General features: G+C 52.5%; 2 protein-coding genes across 7 annotated transcripts in view; one reads left to right on the forward strand and one right to left on the reverse strand.

The window, feature by feature from the left end:
• ZNF395 (zinc finger protein 395) overlaps positions 1-19,611 on the forward strand; it is a 251,888-nt gene that overhangs the window by 78,021 nt on the left and 154,256 nt on the right. The gene's annotated exons all lie outside the window — the stretch shown is intronic.
• NCOA1 (nuclear receptor coactivator 1) overlaps positions 1-19,611 on the reverse strand; it is a 166,414-nt gene that overhangs the window by 46,698 nt on the left and 100,105 nt on the right. For all 6 annotated transcript variants that reach the window (XM_083831157.1, XM_083831154.1, XM_083831156.1 and 3 more), the window contains 2 exons: positions 17,243-17,345; positions 12,617-12,783 (listed from right to left, as the gene is read on the reverse strand). In XM_083831157.1, the coding sequence (XP_083687283.1) occupies positions 12,617-12,783; positions 17,243-17,328 (253 nt within the window). In that variant the 5' untranslated portion in view covers positions 17,329-17,345. The remainder of the gene's footprint in view (positions 1-12,616; positions 12,784-17,242; positions 17,346-19,611) is intronic.

A 19,611-nucleotide genomic window follows, 5' to 3' on the forward strand; every position in this document is an offset into this window, starting at 1 on the left:
AAGAAAGGGCAAAAAAAAAAACCTTATATCTCAATCTGAAGAACTTAATTCATTCAAAAACTGTGTCAACTCTGCATGGCCAAATCTGGGAAGATGAGAAAGGAATACGCGTAGCTCCCTCCCAGCTTTAATTCAGCCCTGGTGTAGCCTTTATTCCCCTCCTGCAGGCATAAAATACATTGCGACGTGCTTTTAATGACCCGATTTAATTAATTTTGCAAAGAATTAGACCGACTGCCTCTCCTCCGCTATCGTCCCCATATGCAGTATCTTGACGCCCTGGCACCGCGCGCGCGCTCGAGTCCAGGCGAAGTTAATACGAAAAATTCGCTCGTGTCAACTGCTAAACCCGCTCCACGCTCAAGTTGCACAGGCACGTCAAATATGTTAACTGCACAGGCAAGGAGACGTCTGCCAAAGCGTGCAGACAATGTAAAAGCCGAGCTGGGCGAGCTGACACTTCCCATGCTGCTCACAAAGCAGCGCTCCCCACCCCGGCTCCGCTCCTCCTCCGGCTCCGCTCTCGCGACTCCCATCTGTCTCTCCCGCGGCACCGAGGGAGAGCTGTCAATCCGCAGCCATCGGGGGATCCACTCGCTCTGCCGAGGGGATCTGGCGGAGGAAAAGGCTTGGTGGCGCGGTGCAAGAGCGCCCAGGGGCAGCTGTAGGGTGTGCGTGTAGTCAGTAGGTTCAAGAGTGCCCAGGAGACTGGGGAACAAGGCCGCCTGCCTGCACACCCCATACCCACCCTTCACTTTGCTGCGTGTCCTCCAGAAAACACCGCAGAGACCGATGAGATGGGGTTCTGCACCCGGGGCAAACCTGCAGCCACCTCCAACCACGTTTTTAAGGACCCCGTGTCCATCATTCCAAAGATTTGGGATGGCCCAAACCATTCCCTGCTCCTGCAGCCACCTGCAACCACGTTTTTAAGGACCCCGTGTCCATCACTCCAAAGATTTGGGATGGCCCAAACCATTCCCTGCTCCTGCAGCCACCTCCAACCACGTTTTTAAGGACCCCGTGTCCATCATTCCAAAGATTTGGGATGGCCCAAACCGTTCCCTGCTCCCATATGGAACAGTCCGTGCACAAAACCCAGGCTCGGTGCAGCAGCTGCCCCAAAACTGGTTCAAATATCAGCCTGGGGAACCCGATCTGCTGCTCCAGCCCTCATCAGCCCCACTCCCTGTAACACTGACTTCATGATTCAAAGCTAGTTAGCTGAGACTGGCAGCTTAATTAATTAATGAAAACACTTCTTGGAACGAGGGAGGGAAGCCGCCTTCTTAAATAGCAAGGGCAGAATGAAAGGTGTCAAATATTATGTAAAACCTTCCCAATAACATCGGTCGCTTGGCCAGGCTCTGGGCCACCAGCTCCTCCCCCAGGCTCTGGTTAGTCTCCAAATGCCACAAAACACCCCAAAATGAAATTGTGTGGCTCAGAGAAAGCCCAAAAGCTGGACAAGGAGCTCGGCAGCTTCTCGCTGGGCACTGGGGAATAATTTCTCCCCATTTTGCTGAGACGCGAGACCTTTCTTACGCATGGCTCTTACGTGAAGGCACAGTCATATTCCCATGAGTTTGCTTGCTTTGCCCAACCATCTCTCTTGGCCTAATAAAAGCTATTACCTCCTTTTTTACAAATCTTGCTTTATTTCCTTTGCTCACAGGAGCATTGAGAAGATTAGAGCCTACAAAAGTTTGGTCGGGGGAAGAAATGAAATGAAAGTGGAAGGAATTCCACAGCCACCTCCCCACGCTCAACCCAGTGACTTTTTTTCCCCGTGGGGAGGAGGCTGACAGTGCCGAGTCCTGCTTGCTAAGCAGGGCGATGCTCACGCCGCCGAGGGCATGTGGGACCTCCGAAGGGGCAGGAATTGGGATGCACCGGGGCGAGCTGTGCCCTCCACGCACAGGATGCTCGAGGAGCCGTTCCGATGGGATGCCTCCATCGCCTTCCCTCCCCGGAGCCAAAGGGACGCCAGCTCACGGGGTGGCCAAACCTCCTTCTGATCGCCAACCCAACGAAATGGGGTCCAAAGCAGGGGGGACACCAACCTCATAGGAAGCAAAACCCAGGCTGGGCACCGTGCCGTGGCCAGCACGGCATTGCTGTTGCCTTAGAGGGCAGAAGGATCATCTGAGGGGTTTTGTCTGGGTCTAGGAAGGGTGCCGTGGTCCGGGATAAAGGACTTCAGTGGAAAGGATTTTTTTTTCCCTCTTCATTTTCTGCCTCTCTTAAAAACGAGAAAGAATTGAAGAGGAAAAAAAAAAGGGGGGGGGGGGGGGGGAACAAAAAGCTAATCCAGCACAGCAGAAGGCAAGAGGAGGAGTGATTTCTACAGGTGGTTTATGACTCCCTGCATGATCCACACGCCTGTTACATCCTATCAGAGCCTCTTCTTACAGCTAGGTGCTAAAGGATTTATTAGTTCTTGACAGTGTGAGATGTTTAAAAGCTTGAGGATGTAATAACCAAATGTTCACTTGTTAAAAAAAAAGGCAATGTTTGGAGAGGTCTGCGCAATTCTTAGCAGCCTCCCCTTCCCCTCGTTCTATATTTAAGCTGCCAGCTAGATTAAAACTGTCAGAAGAGGGATGAGAATTTTATTGACATGCTTTGTAGGTGGTATGGCTCCATAAAATAAACATATACAGAGGATGCTCCCTGGCGTTACTGCACAGGCAGCGATTTTTATAGTACTGACCTGGGGGAGTTTGTATCTGAAATCAATTCCTGATATAAAACAGATTCCAGAGGATATGGAGAGACAGACTTCACAAGCGTCTGTGGAGAGCGTAGGCAGAGATGCAACCCATTTAACATTTCACATCGAAACAAACCGTGGAGAAGGGGAGGGCGTGAAATTCCCCGAACCGGCTCCGAGGAACCCTTCGTGTGTCATGCGCGAGGTGCAATTAGCTGCTCTCGTAAAAATACCCTGTTTTTATTCACCCCCGAGTCATTCTGCATCAAAAAGAGCAGGCCTGTCCTGCACTGACGAGGGGAACAACGAAAGCACATCCATTTTGCTGGGAAAAAAAAAAAACAGCATCGAGAGCCATGCAACAATTTCTGCCTTACATCACTTCTGCTTGTCACTTCTGCCTGTAAAAGCAAACTCGCAGCCTGAGTTGTGAATTACACGGTGCATGTTTACAGCTCAGAGGACACAGGAAACGAGACCTCAAAATTCAGAGATTTATGGCGTTTAAGGCCAGGAGAGATCACTAGATTGGCCAACCTGACTTCCTGAACGCTGCGGAGCCATCGGAGTTCACCCACTTCTACCACAAGGAGCCCTCAACTTCTGTTTGGCTTAGACCTGCCTCAAGAGCTGCCCAATCCACCGCTTCCCTTGGCAGCTCCTTCCCAAAGCAATCACCCTCCGAGCTATAAATCTGGGCCCTATTCCTAATTTGTTTTTGTCTGGCTTCGGCTTTGAGTCATTCTTTGTTATGCTGGATTTAAAAACCTCTTGGGCAGCCAGCATTTTCCGTTCTTGACAGTGCTCATGCCGTGTCATCAGCCTGCCCCCACTCCTCCGGATACACTCAGCAGAGCTCTTCAACTTTCCAAGCTGCAAGACATTTTCTCCAGTCGTTTTTCTCCCGAGTCGTTCTCATGGCTCTCCTCTCTGCCTCCTCCAGACTTCGCAATCCCCTTTTCCCAGCGTGGACGCCGGGCCTGAGCTCCAGTGGGGTCCCACCACCGTAATGTCACCCACGTAATGTCACCCCCGAGGTGCCCACTTCACTTTTCATCTCATCAGGGGTTCACATCGACCGTCCTCGCTCCCAGGATCTCCAGGTCTCCTCGAACAGCACCATTCCCCAGGCACCATCCATCCGGCACTCCCGTAGTTACACCCCTGGACGTGCAATGACGTTGCGCCTCCTTCCACGTCCACGAAGGCATTGGGTAGCATCCAGGTGTGGCACAGGCTCCCCAGAAACTCCACAAGCCTCAATTTTGGGAACAAAGGGGTTCATCAGGACAAGGAGAGGTGGCCAGCAGCGTTCCTCTGGCACCCAAGGTTTTGTCAGTCGTGCAGGGAGAAAACACGCAGCCACCAACTCAACGGTGGGCTGACCCATCACCATGCAAGCGGGCCAAATGGTAGGAAGACTACCGGACTGCTCTGCCAAATTGTGCTGATTTCGTCCACCTTCTGCTACTTGAAGGTCACGCACTCAGCAACCGAGAGCAGGAGCTTGGGCCAAAGGTTGGGGATGGCTCAGTGGAGGTGACAGGAGATGACAACGGTCATCCCCAGAAGCCTGGGGTGGTACCAGCAGCAACCTCACGCTATTGGTAAGATCTAGTAATAGAAACTGTGACATCTGGTCTAATTAAATCAAGATAAATGAAGCTGAATTGGAAGAAGTACAGAAAAGACTTCCTAGGCTGATTAAAGGCAAGGCATAACTATGTGACACAAAGCCCAGGAGAGCTTGGTTTGTTTGGACTAGTTGAGCAAAAGTAGAGAACAAGTGCGACAACTTCTTACAAATATATTAGGGAAGAGTGGTAATTACCAAACAGAAGGAAGAACAAGCTAAATTAAAGGGCAACGCGGGCAGAGAAATGATCAGAAACTCATTTCCACTGAAAACGAGCAGGTGGTTTCCAATCACGCACGGAGGGAAGCTCGGTGGTGATGCTCAAATTGGACAGAGAGCACCAGGAACACAACACCCCCCCCCCGCCACTCCCACCAATTAGCAGTGGGATCCTCTTCATTAGCACAAAAGAATTCCCCCAAGGATGAAATTTAATGGTTAAAAGGACTGGATGTGTTTGCGCTCTGTTTGCTTTGGATCAGCCTCACCCGTTGGGCTTTCAGCGGGCACCTACCGAAGCCAAGGAGGAATTCCTCCTCCCCGCCAGGGTCTAATCTGGCCCCCAGGGTTTGCTCGGTTTTCCTTCTCTAATATATGGTGAGAACTTGGCCTCTGAGATGGGATGGAAGTGGCGAGAGATGCTCCTAGTAGCACGAGTCTCCTGAAGTGGTTTGAGAAGAAGCAGCTCCTGCGGGGCTAACGCAACCACCACATTTGGGAACAAGGAAGGTTTTCTCCCCAGCACCTGCAAGCACCCAGAGTCACCACCACCGGCCGAGGAGCTTCTCTCTGACCCTGGGGACGAAGCCAGGGTCTGCAAAACACCACTCGAAGACGAAGGCAAAGCTCCCGCTTTCTGACCTCCTTTAACGCAAACAGAAGCAGGGTAACGCCGATAAAGTCGATGCGTTTAGAGCGGAGCCTACAGAACCAGGCTGACAGTTGTAGCCTGAAGAGACAGCAATCTAATTTTAGATTTGACACAAACCTTAATGTGGTTTTAATTAATTAATTAATTACAAATCCTTTAATTAACGTAAACCCCTTAGAGCGGTTTTCATTTACCCCACTTCCAGAAGACGTTTCCTCCTCAGATGCCAGTCTGCTGCTAACTTTTGTTCTTCAACAAAACCTCAGAGGTTAGAGTTAAACTTTTGCGCACGACAGATCACCGGCCTCAGAGCTGCAGTGCTTTCAGCTCGGGCTATTTCCCCAGCCTTCAGTTTCATGGTTTTCCATGTAACAGGGTTTCCAGCTCCTGTCTATGCAAATATTGTTCTTCCACTGCATGGAAGTGCCCTCTTTTGGGTCCACTGAAGGACCTGTATCGAGTCGGCACCTGAAAACCTCCGATTTGGCTAACTGCTGTCTTCTTGCATTGGCTTCTGCCACGCTACACCTCCTGCCAGCCTCACACCGTTTGTCTTTTCTGCAGACAGGACCACCTTGCCCTTGAACTTCACATCGTAACTTCTCCTCTTGGCCTTTGGTACATGCAGAGTCCCTCCTGATGGCAACCTGCACTCGATAGAACAGCTCCAGCTCCCATCTTCGCCCCTCTCCTTCCACGTGGCCACCCTGGGCACCACGACCAGCTTTTACATCACGTCTTCATCAGGCGGGTGGAGATGCGTGTCCTCCTGACACAACTTTTTCTCAAAAGGAATGCAAGACCACTTTTCCCAACCAAAAATCCAGTCTCCATTCTTCTGGGCTAGCGGAGCAGCAGGGCTTTGGCAGGGTAAGACAAAGCGGAGCGAGTTCATTCGGAGTCCAACGAGAGGGTCAGGGCTGGAGCATTCATCCTGGGATGGGAGGCCAAGGGAAGGGCTTGGCTCGGCCCTACAAGATGGGGGGGAGCTGGCAGCAGCCTGCCTGTGCCTGCAAGGGCATGGAGAGGACGGAGCCGGGCTCTTCAGTGGTGCGTGGTGAGAAGAGGAGAAGCAATGGGTACGAGTGAAGCGTTCAGATGGGATAGGAGGAAAACTTTCCCAGCTGAGTGTTGGAGAAGGTTGCCCAGAGCAATTGCATGCTCTCCATCCCTGGGGGCTTCCAGAACCCAAGTCAGTAAAGCCCTGAGCAGCCTGTGCTGACCCTGCTGCGAGCAGGATGTTGGACCAGAGACCTCCCGGGGCCCCTTCCAGCCCAAATCCTGCTGCGCCTCTGGCCTCAGCGCCCAGAAACGCACGCTGCCAGCAACGGGGCTGACAGATTTCAGCCCCAGCCACCGAGTTAATAACCCAGCAGGAATTCTTTAATCTTCCTAAACCGAATGGAAACCATGAAAAGCTTGAGTGAGAAGCACCAGATCCTGCCCTCCCACGGATTTTATCAGTGTTCTGCCCGTTTGTCAAGTAACAACATTATCGGCGTTGTGATCTTATAAGACACCAAATGAGATGGAAATAAGCTTTGCGGAGAAGGAGATGCTTCCAGGCTGACAGAGAGACTGCCAGAGCCCAGACAAAATGTTAGACTTCTCCAAGAGGACGCTGGGTTACAGCACTGGGAAAGGGAAGGACCAAAATGAGAGAGAATTCAAAAATGTAACATGCTAGAATACACATTTAGAGAGAAATAATAAAAATCTGCTGAAAACCGGGACCTCGACAGCAGGAATTAGCAAGAACAAAGACCAGGGAGCAAAACTGGAGGAAATTAGACACATCCCTGCCCCAGGATGAGTGTGTCCTACTCCTGGGTTCAAAGCACTAAAAAAAGGCACAGAGCACGTTATGCACGAGGTATTTTTTCTCGGCAGCACGGAGGCAGCACTGCCTGAGCTCCAAGGACCTGAGAAGCTCAATCAGAAACTGGAAGCGCTGCCTCCCATTCAAATCACGGGGAGAAAGATGAATTCACATTGGAGTCCGTGAAAGAAGGGTATGCAGAGAATTTAGGAGGATCCTAAACAGAATAAATGCATCAAGACTTTTAATTCCTTATCCCAGCAAAAAAAAAAAAGCAGGGAAAAAAAAAGCCTGGGGAGAGGAGGGAGCGAGGGAGGGGGAAGGTCTCCAAGGCGCCTTCTGCTCCTGCACTGGAGACGTCCAGCCCCGCTTGCAGACTCAGTAACACGGACCTGGGCTAGATTTGTCCTCAGAGCAACCAAAAGTGAGTCCAGGTAGAGCACAACCCCAGGACCACGCACACAGAAGTCGGGGGGAGCCTGGACATGGGCAGAAAACCCAGCAGAAAGCCTTTAAGTGCTCCGCGCCGGGTCCCTCTGCTCTGGGGTAAAGCTCACCAAGGGCCTCGGCTCTGCGACTCGCTTCCACACGCAATTACTCGCTTTGTGGTTTTATGGGAGCGATTTTATGATCTTTAGTACCCTACCACATCACTCGGCTGCCAGCAGCGCCACTGGGACAAGAAGGGGCTCTCGACTCCGAGCCCGAGGATGGGGTCTCCTCCTCTCCGCCCCACAAACGCCCCCCGCTGCCATCACGGGCTGGGGGAGAAGCCTCTTTGCAGGCCACCAGTCCACCCTTTTCTGACCACTAAACCCAAAACCAAAGCCTTTTTGTTTTCTTTTCAGAGCCCTCCATATGGTGGCATTTCCAAACCCCGAAAAGAAACTCGGTATTCATACTGCAGAGGCTTCTATATGTTCGCCCGAGGACACAGGACCTCTCTGTGCCAGAAGCTGTACATGTATATAATAAAATAAATCCAGGGCCAAAGACTCAGAATCTCAGCATATGACAAGACAGCAGGGAAACTTAATTAAAGGCAAGCCACTGACAGCCCAATGATCGTATGCAACGGAGCAGCCAAAGTCAATAATTATTCCATATACTTCGCTTAATTAACCCAGTGTATTTACCCAAAAGGAAAATTACTTCCCCGAGTCGGTTGCCTTACGAACGGGGGGGTATCCATAAATTAAATATCATCTTCTTTTGGGGTTTGGTGTTTCCTAGTGTCTTTGGGTACGGCCACACTTTGGGGAAAAGCTACTCAGAAGCCGCCCGGAGGACTCACCTCCACCACGGCCTGGAAGGGGACGCTTCCGTGGAGCGGAAGAACAAATCCTGGTGGGTTTGAGTAGTCTGAGAAGAGAGAGAAACGCTGTTGCCCTGAACCCCTGAAAATCATTCAACCAAAGGCTCAAGAAATAGCCTCCTGCCCCTCCTTGCCCAAAGTAATTCGACTTACAAATTGAGGGTCATCTTCGCGGGCTAACGCAGCGACGTGCGGAAAAGGAAGCTCGTTCTTAACCCTCTGCCCTTTCAAAACGTCCTGAAATCAGGTCAATATTCTGCAACGTTGTTAGGGAATGAGACCGCAGCAATTAGAGATGTGATTTTTCCCCCCCCCCGTGCCCCGACAGATACAAATTTAGCATCTCGCTGGGTCAGGGGTCACTCCTGCGGCTCCCTCGCTGCCACAAGCAGCTCTACACCGCGCAGAAGCGCCAGGTGCCTCCGTCAGACTAAGCCGTACGAAGCCCAGGAACAAATCCATTCTCCTGGCAAGAGCAGAACAAACCTGCTGGGGTTTTTGGACCTCGCAGGACCGGCAAGTCATACGCAGCCTCCCCGAGGCATCCTGGCGGGGACGGGAGCCGCTCCTCGGCCAGGTCGCTGGCGGCTCCGCGCGGCGCTTTGGGCAGCGAGCGAACATCCTGCAGCCCGGCGGGAGCAGCCGAGCGCAGGAAGGACGCAGGAAGGAGGCCCTGGGACGCCCGCAGGGGCCGAGCTGGGAGCACGCCGAGGTGTTTCAAGGGCAGCCCTCGGCAGCTCGTCGGGTTCCGGAGGCGGCGTAATGAAAAGCTCGGCGCCAGGTTGATTTATCCCGTTAAGGCGCTGCGCTTACGCCGCCCGCTTTGGAAGGAAATGAAGGACCTTATCGATGCAGAGGGCTTTGGGGAAAAGACGTGGTGGCTTAGCGCTGAAAAGGACGCTGCCAAGGTTGGTGGGGCTACGGGGGAGGAGGCATCACCCCTCTGACGGTGCACGGGGCTCGCATGCCCCGTCTCCATCACACCCCCGCGTGCCAGTCACCCCTTCCGCAACCCGAAGGTTGTACGCTGCCAAAACTGGGCATTTCATCAGAAATTCTTCCGGGGAATAAGGAGAAACCTTCCCAGAGCTGGCGTATTGCAGAGCCTGCCGTTGCAGAGGCGCTGGATGCCAAAGTTCTGCCTCTCCTTGGGGCAGGGGCAGCCCCGCTCTGTCCCCAGGGCTCGGGCTCAGGACCCCTCGCTGGTATGGGGCCAGCGGAGGGAATTTGGGAAACCTTCAGGCCGGGTGCCAGGCCAGGAACACGGCATCAGCTCCCTCTGCGTGCAGCACCAGGGCAAAGGGAGGGCAGGAGGGCACTCGGCGAATGCTTGAAGGTGGTAAACGGGGGGTGGAGAGAGGAAAAGAGCTCCGGGAAGCACGGCAGCAGCCTCCTCGGCAGCACCACAAAGCCCATTGCTCACCCATCTCCAACAGAGCCACAGCGCCAAAATTTCACGTGGCTGCTCACATCCAAACCTCTGCCTGGACCCCAAACTCTACAGGGCTTGTATGTAACACAACAACATATTTCACCATTTTACAGAAAAGAAGCAAAACAGGTGGCAGTCCGCACCCCGAAGCGGCATTTCCAGTATCCCTGCTCATTTCTGGAGCCAACAAAATGCCCTATTTTTTTGCCCATAAATACACGAAGGGTTTTTTTTTGTTAAGAAAAGTGGAAATCAAGGGATTTGGTCTCTGCCCAGCAGGGTTTGAACCAGCCCCTTGCTCTGGAGGAAAATAACCTTGGCACCCACGTGCTCGGCACCCTGCAAATCTGGACGCAAAGCAGCGACACGGTGCTGTGCCCCACCAAGGCTCTGCCACCCCACAGGATCCCAGAATCCCAAAATCCCAGAGAGGTTTGGGCTGGCAGGGAGCTCAGAGCCCCCCAGTGCCACCCCCTGCCACGGGCACGACCCCTGCCCCCAGCCCAGGCTGCCCCCAGCCCCATCCAGCCTGGCCTTGAAAGCTTGCCGCCACGTTCTCTTTGCTAAGCCCCACGCTACCTGGGTGACTTCTCCTCATCCAAAAAAAAAAACCTCAACCCTGAAAAACTTTTGCAGGACAGATGAACGCTGAAAAATTAACTGCCTGGCCCCTTCCTCCGCTGCGTTTATTGCCGTCTTGGCAGAAGAATTTCAGGTTGCTGCCACAGCCGCAAACTGCTTGTTCTGCCAACTGTACATTACTAACATTGGAAGGGGGCCAAACCTAGGAATCTTTTTCTAAAAGCATTTGCTTCATACTTTAAATAGCAGCCCCGCAGGCAGGGGGATGGGAGCATGGGCTCGGCGCACGCGTGCGAGCTGCTGCTGGCCGTGCCGCCGTCCCCGTCCCCGCGCTCCCCCAGCGCTGCCACCTCCCTGCTCACGGGGCGCCCGGCCGGCTCCACGTCTCACAGAGACCTTTTCCGAATGAAATTAATAATGGGACATTGCCTGTTTGTTTTTTTTTTAATTGAAAGCCCCCCTGCTGCTCTGCTACAAGGTTGGGTGCAATTCGCCCCGGCGCCGGTGGGTCTTGCTGGTTGTTGGCTGATCGTCGTCACGTGCTGGGATGTCCGCAGAGCGCCGCGTCACGTCATCGCGACCCCAAACCCCCAGGCTCCTTTCCTGGGGGTGAAATAATGCCCACAGGCGGGTTTCCCAACACAGCATGGACACGATCGCTGCCACACGCTGCAGGACACTTCGTCGTTGACAATGCTTTAGCAAGAAAAACTCAGCGTGGATAGCTGGCAACTATTGATTAGTTGTGTGCCTGGGAAACAGAGAGGAGGAAGAGGAAGGGCACGGGCAGGAAACACCACGTCCAACAGCCGGTACAGCTATGAGGACACAAAAAATTGCCTTTGACCATGGGACAAATATCCCGACATTTAGCCAGGTTTCTCCTACCTCCTCACGAAAAGCATTCCTGCAATAAACTGCAAAGAACAAATACGGGTGAAGTTTCTCTTCCTCGGTGACTTGGTGCAGCGCTAGATAAGCCTGCAATACAGAGCAAAGCTCAAGGAACGATATTTTTAAGTAGTGCTTGTCCTAGTTAATGTTCAGCCCTGCCGTGCAATGTCAAGAAAACTAATGAACGGTGAAGCGGCAGCGAGCGAGGAGCTCCGCGTACTCACCCACTACCAAACTCCTCTCGGAGCTCAGCCACGACGTGAATGAAATCTAAAAGCAGGCGCCCCGTTTTTGCGGGAAGCCCGAGCAACGTGAGCCGAACGCTTCGCAAAGCGTCTCCTCCTCCTCTTAGGAGCGCAGCTCGGTGCCTAAATTAAGAGCGAACCGGGAGGACCTTACACCGACGCGTAAATTGTGTGTGAGTGCCTCGAGGTGCACACCCAGGTCCCGGCTGCAGGGTTTAGGAAAACTTTAGCATCTGGTATCACGCTCGGGGCGTGCAGCAGGAGCTTTGGCAAAGGCCCCGTTTGACTGATGATGCTCTCTGAGCGCGAAGACGAGACGAGCGGTGTTCACCTTGTGCGAAAAGGACATCGCCTCCGCGTGCCCGCCCCCGCAGGGCTGGAGACGGGCTCGGGGAGGGATGCTGAGGCTGCGAGGACCGGGATGAATCCTGCTCCCTGACACGCACACACCTTTAAGCACCTCGCCTCTTTTCCTGGGCGTCGCTTGAGCCCTTTGGACCCGCGTATTTCAACCTGCGAGTTGACGCTCGGGGTGAATTTTAACCTTTATATGGCTTTTCAAGCATCTCTTCTCTGTTTACCGTCCGCAGCGCCCGCGTTCACCAGCGGTAGGTGGATTCATGCCCCTCTAATCTGTTTTGTTGGCAGGAAAACGCATCTGACAAGGGGAAATGGGTCTTCACGAAATCTTACACAGCGTGTGGCAGACCTTGCTGTCCTTCATCTTACCCAGCTAGCAAACGGGTTTTCTGTCCACCCTAATAGCAGCATTGCTGATAAGTACTTCATGGGCCCGATCCTGAAAGCCTAACAAGTACTTCTGTTCATTGTCATTATGGAATAAGACCAGGACGAACCACAAACCCTGAGCCAGGTGCCACCTTGCAGTCAGCAGCACCATCGGACACAAAGGGGGCTCCTCCAACAAGCTCGGCGGCGGCAGCGAAAAGCACTTTTCATATTAACGCGTTCATAAAAGCAGGAAAAGGAAAACTAGCACATGGAACTGCCTCTAAGCCATGATTATTTGCTCAATTTAGGGTCCACAAAGCACCGGGAGAAGGCTCCCCAGCTTTCAGACAAGCCGGGGCAGGAGGCTGCCGCCTTACCTTGCTCCAACCTCTTCATCTGCTGGATCTGATCAACCGTCTTCTTCAGGATCTTGCATTTGTCTGGTTTGACGCTCAGGGTGTCGATGTCCCCGATGTTTGCAGACAGCAGCTCCGCCAGCTCCTCTAAATATTTGTTCTCCTGTTCCCGACGCCGCTTTTCATTGCTGTTACAGAAAATAAACAAGTTAAACGCCATGGTAATGAGTTCCCTCCACTGCTCAGCCCAGCCACACCTATGCTAGACAAGGACCTAAAAATACAGGTGCTGGCCACAGCCATGGCCTTGCTATAGTCCAAACATCTCCAAAAAAACACTGGGGAGTTCATTCAGGCCTTTATCTGGTTTCATATGTAGAAAAATGTTCAAAATTAACACCAAGGAAGACACACATGTCCCAGCCAAACAGACCTGTAACATCCAGGACTCTGCCTTTCTCTCAAAGTTAGTTTTAAGGCTACACTGCCTCTTGCTTTTCTAAAGCCACCACTCCAGCTGTCGCCAAGTTAAATCCTAAATTCACACCTAAAGGCTAACAACATCCACTGGAGATCACCGAAGTGAAAATCACAGCGACCATGTCACAGTGACAAGGGCGAGATGAAAAATAATTCATGAGACCAACTTTTTGCCCACTGAAAGCCGCTTTTTATTTTTTTTAGCCCAAAGCCAGTGCAGAAGCCCCAGCACTCTCCCATCAACTATTTCTACATTCTGAGAGCTGAGGACAAATTATTCATGTGCTAGAAGGTGGCCAGCAATAAAGCCACCCTGGACACTCTAACATATCCCTTTGCCACAGAGTTTCAAAGTAGCATGGTCACCGAAACAAACTGTGCACACGGGAAAGACAAACTGAGATCTATTTCCCCTAGTGCACCTTCCTCCGTATCGACTATGGGATGAAATGAGGACAGCTCCAAATGCCAACCCCAGCTCCATACCACCTACCAATGCCTTTTATCTGATTTATTTCTTTTTTTTTTCAATAAGCCACCTAATCTTTCTTGTAAGCTCCGCAGGACACACTATCTGAAAGATGCTATCTTATAAATTACTGCCTGAAAATTACGCCGACAAGACGTACCATGTGAGGTACACGTGGCACGATGGGATGGTTCTGGCCTCAAAGAGGCCAGTATTTTCCAAGCAAGCTAGAGCAGGGTTTCCAGAAGACAAGGCAGGTCCTCCAAAGCCCCTCTGCCCCGCGAGGGGGACACGGAGCATTGCCAGAAAACACTACTTACCCAAGCCGAATCAAAAGCCCATTTCCAGAGGGAATTTGGATCCCATCACGGATGGGCTCTGACTTGTGCTATGGGATGAAACGAGCTCTGCTAGCAGCTGGAGGCTTCGTGAGGAGGCCTGCTTTGTTTTACCTGCTAACAGGGGTGCGTAGCGAGTGCAAGGGGCATCAGGACTTTGAACATCCCCTGGTAACTCTGGGTGATTACATCTGTCCAAAATCGGTGAGACAACGCCAGCCCTCCCCTCCAAGGAGCCACGTGGGTAGCCTGCGTGGCAGTTTCCTTATTCTTTCTTAATTCCAGCCATTTTATTAGCTCAATATCCAGGCCTAACAGGTAGGCTCTGCCACTCGGGTATTTTGCTGTTGCTTGAAGTTGTTCTCAGGTGAAAACATCTGAAGACCACAGGCCACGGCGAGCCTCCCATCGCCTCCTACACCACCTCAGTCTCCTCCTCCCCTTGGCATGACCGCCGAGGGGGGCAAGAGAAATGGTTTGCACTCAAGGCACCCAGCGGAGCAGCAGAACCATAAAAGAAAAGAAATATCATCCACAAGGCAAAGCCAGCTGCAGGGTGAGGAGGACACACGAGCTGTGTTTCTGCTCGGGTCACCGGCCTTGTGGAGCCCACGGTGAAGACTTTCCATGGGGGGACACCTGGGAGCTCCCCTGCAGTGACTTCAGGAGCTCTCGCTTCCCAATCCTGTGGGGTCCAAGGGCTCGCAGGCAGCCCAGGCAGCTCCAGGGCCGCGGGGCAGGCTGCATTCCCAACCGGTGCACAAGCAATGGGGTCCCCGCCACGACCTCAGCCCCTTGTACGTGGGCGTCAGCGCAGGCAGCACTGCAGAGCAAGGCGTGCTCTCCAAAGCGACCCATTTACACCGCGGAAAGCATCGAGCCGTACGCAGTCACACATCCTCGAGGGACCTAACGCGCTTGGCAGGGACTGGGATGTATGTGGAAGGGATGGGTCTACCCGAAAAGTGTCACCTTGCCCCCTCCTCGCTCGTACCGAACGCGCTGCTCCCATTGCCACCCAGCTCCCAAGGACGCGCTGTAAAGAGGCCAGCAGCGCTTTTGCTTTTTCTTTTCTTTTTTTTTTTTTGGATATTACCAAAAAGAGAAGCGAGGCAAAGTGCCAACAGAAGAAGAATCCCTAAGCGGAGCGGCAGAAGCGAAGGAAAAGTGAGGGAACCGATTGCAAAGCCCGAGCGAAGCGGCGCGCCGAGCCGGAGGCACGGACGCGGGACGGATGCGAGCGTGCCGGCGGTGAGTCACGCCGCCAAGCGCTCAGGATCTACCCAGCCACGGGCAGGCAAGTGCTCCTCGCAGGAGCTGAATGAGTATTTTAGTTAAGGTCAAATTAATTCCTAGCTCGCCTTGCGAACCGAAAAGAAATAGCAGGGAAAAAAATAAATTTAAACAAAAAAAAAAATCCCTCTGTTGTGGGTGAGCTCATTTCATGAAAACCCTTAATGTCGCTGTTGCTGTGGCAACTTTCGAATTGTAGGAGGGAGAATTGGCCAATTTTCCTTACATAAAGGCATCATGAGAATATTACAGCAGTGGGCTGTTCTTTATGACTCTGAATTATCATCAAAAGCAACAGTTAAACCTTCCCGGTTTTAACAAAGGAGGTTTGAAGTTCGCTTTGCTCCAGACCACGTTACGAAGGGACTCTGGGCAGTCTGCGGGACTTCAGAAGGACGAGGTCCCTGCCCTGTGCCACTCTCGCGATCCCAACAAAGGAGATTTCCTTTCCTAATGAAAGCAAAAGACAGCACGGGAGAGGACTTCTTGGTCTTGCTCATGTGCTTCAGCTCTACTGCTTGCTGCTTGATGGCTTACGAGCTTCTAAAAATGCTTTTAGGTGCTTCGTGCGCGTAAAGAATTGTTGTGCTTGGACAAGGAAGGAGAATCCCTCATCCCGAAGTCTCTGCTTCTCTACGACCAGTTTGTTCCTCACCCTGCACATCTGGAAAACTTTCTGATGTCTGTTCTCGGGGTGCTGAGTGGTGTGAAAACGGAACACAAGAGACTCGTTTCCCAGAGGCAGACCAGACAAAGCAAGGCCGGGTGTGCGTGCCCGTGTATCTAGAGCAGGTCCTCCAAGAAGGGGGTGCAAGCCCACCTTGCTCCCCAGGGCTGAGCTGTGGGGACTCGAGGCACGGGGGCTTTGTCCCCGGGTGGGGACCAGCCCCGAGAGCAGCCTGGAGCCAGCAGCGAGGGCTGCAGAGCTCTGACTCAAACAGGCACCGACTCAAGTGACTCAGCCAGAAACGGGGAATAGCTCACGTGATCTCTACAGCATTTGTTAGGAATAAGGCAGATACCTCAAGGGCTATCAAAACGTGTTCCGCAATTACTCCTCATTTTAATGGCACAGCTAAGCCATGAGCTACAGAGGCTTTGTGAGGAGGTGTGCGAACCCTACGGAGGAGAGATGTGACGAGCAAAAACTGCAATAAACAGAAATCCTCAGACAACCACTTAATATTTCTCCCCCTTATTCTACTGGAACCCTGTAGCCTTTGCACTTATTGTCTACCATACCATGTAGAGCTATAACTGACAGAAGATACACCCAGAGTTTGCTCAGTACATCAATATTCTGTGACGATGAGCAAACAGGCTGTAGAGGCACAGTCAGCAGCAGCGCTGTAAATTCATCCTTACTAATAGATGATATTGCAATGGAAAAAAAGATGCACAGGATTCACAGAGCCAGCAAAAGCCTGGCTCTCACTCGTGTGGATCTAGGACTTGTTAATGTTAACTCAGCTGGCAACGTAGCTGGGACGTGAAGGCTCAGTCATTAGCAAAGGGTGCGTTTCCGCAGCGAGCTGAGTTTTGAAGCAGTCTGCATCAGCAGACAAACGAAAATACTTCGCACGGAAGCTGTTTCCTAATTGCGCCATGGAGCACAAGGGTCTCCACCGAAGTTTCTGAATATTACACAATAGGAATTTCTTGGGAATCTGGCATGAAGAGGCAGAAGGCTTGGGATCATCTGCAGCCCTCACTACTGCCCTTTACAGAATATCTGCCCGAAATTTACCCTGAGAAAACTTTCTTGATGCTCCTCCACTTGACTGAGTGCTCTCAATTTATAAAATCAATACATTAACTTTGATAACAAGCCTCTAATCATCATTTGCCACCTAACAACAAGCAGAGCAGATGGGGAGCTGCATTTCCATCATGCTCCATCTTCCACCGCAGCCACTGATAAAAGCAAAGCGAAGTTCTGGTGGGAAGTGTGAACGTTTACGAGTGGCTGAAACCCGGCTCCATCTGCTCGAGCAGACGGGACCAAACGACGCCGTCAGAATGACAAAGTAGCCGGGGCAGGGGACGGATCCGGAGCGGCACACGTACCTCTGGGCCGTATCGCAGGGCGAGCCTTTCCTCTTCCGCGAGTCGGGGTTGGCAGGGTCCGTTGAACTGTCCCCAAGGCCGCTCATGTTGACCTACTTTGCACCTGGAAATGAAGAGAGAAGGGGTCAGGACAAGGGTTCTGCAACCGCAGGGTTGGTCCCGACGTGGCAGCACCAGAAAACATCAACCAAGCCAGCTCTGAAGAGGTAATCAACCCAACGCAAGTTGTCCCGATTGAATTTATGCCTCAGTTCGGCAGTTTGTGAAGGAAAAGGTGTGAAGAGAAGACAACTGGTCACGTTACCCTCCTTTTGGTGTCCCTCGGTCACCATTTGGCCAGGCGAGCCCTCACCATCAGCACCGCCGTGCCACAGCCTGAGCTCTTCCCTGCATCCCTGCAGATTTGGGCTTCCTGGCCCTTCCAAGGGCTTTGTTTACACGCATTTCATCCCTTTTGTTTTCTTTCCTTTTCCTGCAAGCGTTGCCTTTTAGCTTTTAACACATCCTCAGCCCCGGCGCCATCTCCTCCCGGTCCCTCTGCCTCAGGGCTTCCCGAGGCCTTGCCACCCGCCTCGTATCCACACCCCGGCTCCCCCCACACCTCCTTCTCCCCCAGCACAGGGCCTGGACTTTAATTAGAGCTGCCAAATGACCCATCTACAGCGGGACACGGCACCCTCCCACCCACTGGAGGGGCCGAGAGCCCCCCTCGGCCTCTCCCTCCATGAGGCACCTCCCGGCCCGCTCTCCTCAGCGCCCGGACGGCCTACGGTTATTTCCAGGGCGTAGCTTCAAGAGATGTCGGATAAAGAACCTGACGGGGGCCTGCAGGAAAGCTGGGCAAGGAATGTGTAAGGCCAGTAAGGGCAAGGAGGCCAGTTTAGGCTCTCCTCTGGACCCTTCACCTCTGAGCTGCATTGAAGGGGTTTGGCCAAAGACCCAAGAACCCAGCCCAGCCCAGTCGGCCTGCTCGGGCTGCCCAGATGGGGCCAAACCTGTCTCCTACAGGGCTGAAACCCCTCCAAGACATCAAACCAAGGGACACCGCTGCTCCAGAAAGCAATCAGCCATGCACAGTGCCTCTCTTGCTTTCCTGAAGCTGTTCAGTGATTTTTTTTTCCAGTAACAGCAATAATTCAATTCCAGATATTGCCACCCTTCAAATTCTTCATTTATTTTCTAATTTTTACAAGTGTTTAGCGTTGTGAGAAGATACAGTGCCTGAGGAATAAAGTAATGGGACCCCACACAAGAATTTCGTTGTGTGGGTAGGGAGCAAAGGGACCGAGTTATTAAACTTGGTTCCCTTCGTTTCTTACATTGCTTTCCAAAAGCTGGAATTTTAACGAGCACTAAAGCGTTGACGAAGAGCTGTAAAACAAACCCTACAAGACTCTTTCATAGCTTCCACAGCCCAGATTACCAAAGCACTTTATTCAGCCAGCCCGAAAGCGCGGCTGGATGCCTCCTCTGACAGGGATGCTCCGGACCGACCCAACGACCCATCTCTGCGCTCAGCGTTTAAACCAGCTCCTCCGAAATAAGGGGACTATCTGTGCTTCCAGAGCAGCAATAAAGGAAAGCAAACTCTTTCTGCAGCACGCAGCCATTTCTGCTAACGCCTGCGTCACCACTACCAAGGTGAGAGCGGCTCCTGAAGTCATTTCGGCGATACCAGCGCCGCCGCTCGACGCCGCCTCCTGTGCGGAGCAGGGTGAGCTCCACGGCTCGTCCAGAGCTCCACGGCTCGTCCACAGCCAGGAACCCTGAGCAGATGCCAGCAAGGCGGCCGTGACCACGGGGCCGAGTTCATTCCCCGCTATTCGGCGTGTTTGAAATGAGGAGCGATGCCAAAGCAAATAGATAGGCGGGGGGGGAAGGTAAACTCTTCAAAAAATTGGTGATCCGAAAACTAGAAGTGATGCATCACCTGCTCGGGGTGAGGAGGGGTTGCTGGGCTTTCAGACACGTTTTCTGGGTTTTCAAACCCTTTCCTTCCACAGCAAACACAGCAATCGGCAGCCTGGTGCCTTCCATGGCTTGCAGTCAACATCTGCCTCGTGCACAGGTCAAAAAACCCATCAATACTGACATTAAAAGTTTAACTTGCCCCCACCAAAACACCGAGTCCTGATAACTCGTGTTGCTCCTCCAGGCCCTGATCCTGCCTTATCAGCGGCAAAATCAAAACAAAAAAAACATTCTTTAGGACCGGGGACGTGGCAGATAGAGGCAACCGTCCCACTGGGATGAGTGACCTTGGCAAGAGCCACCAGATGCCCCAGAGAGGTGAATTAAGGACAAAATTGCAGCCTTAGCTGAAATCCTTGGCTTGCGTTAAGCCCTTGATGTAATACATCCAATGTTTC

The sequence above is a fragment of the Anser anser genome (assembly GCF_964211835.1).
Source record: "Anser anser genome assembly, chromosome: 3".
Classification (NCBI taxonomy): domain Eukaryota; kingdom Metazoa; phylum Chordata; class Aves; order Anseriformes; family Anatidae; genus Anser; species Anser anser.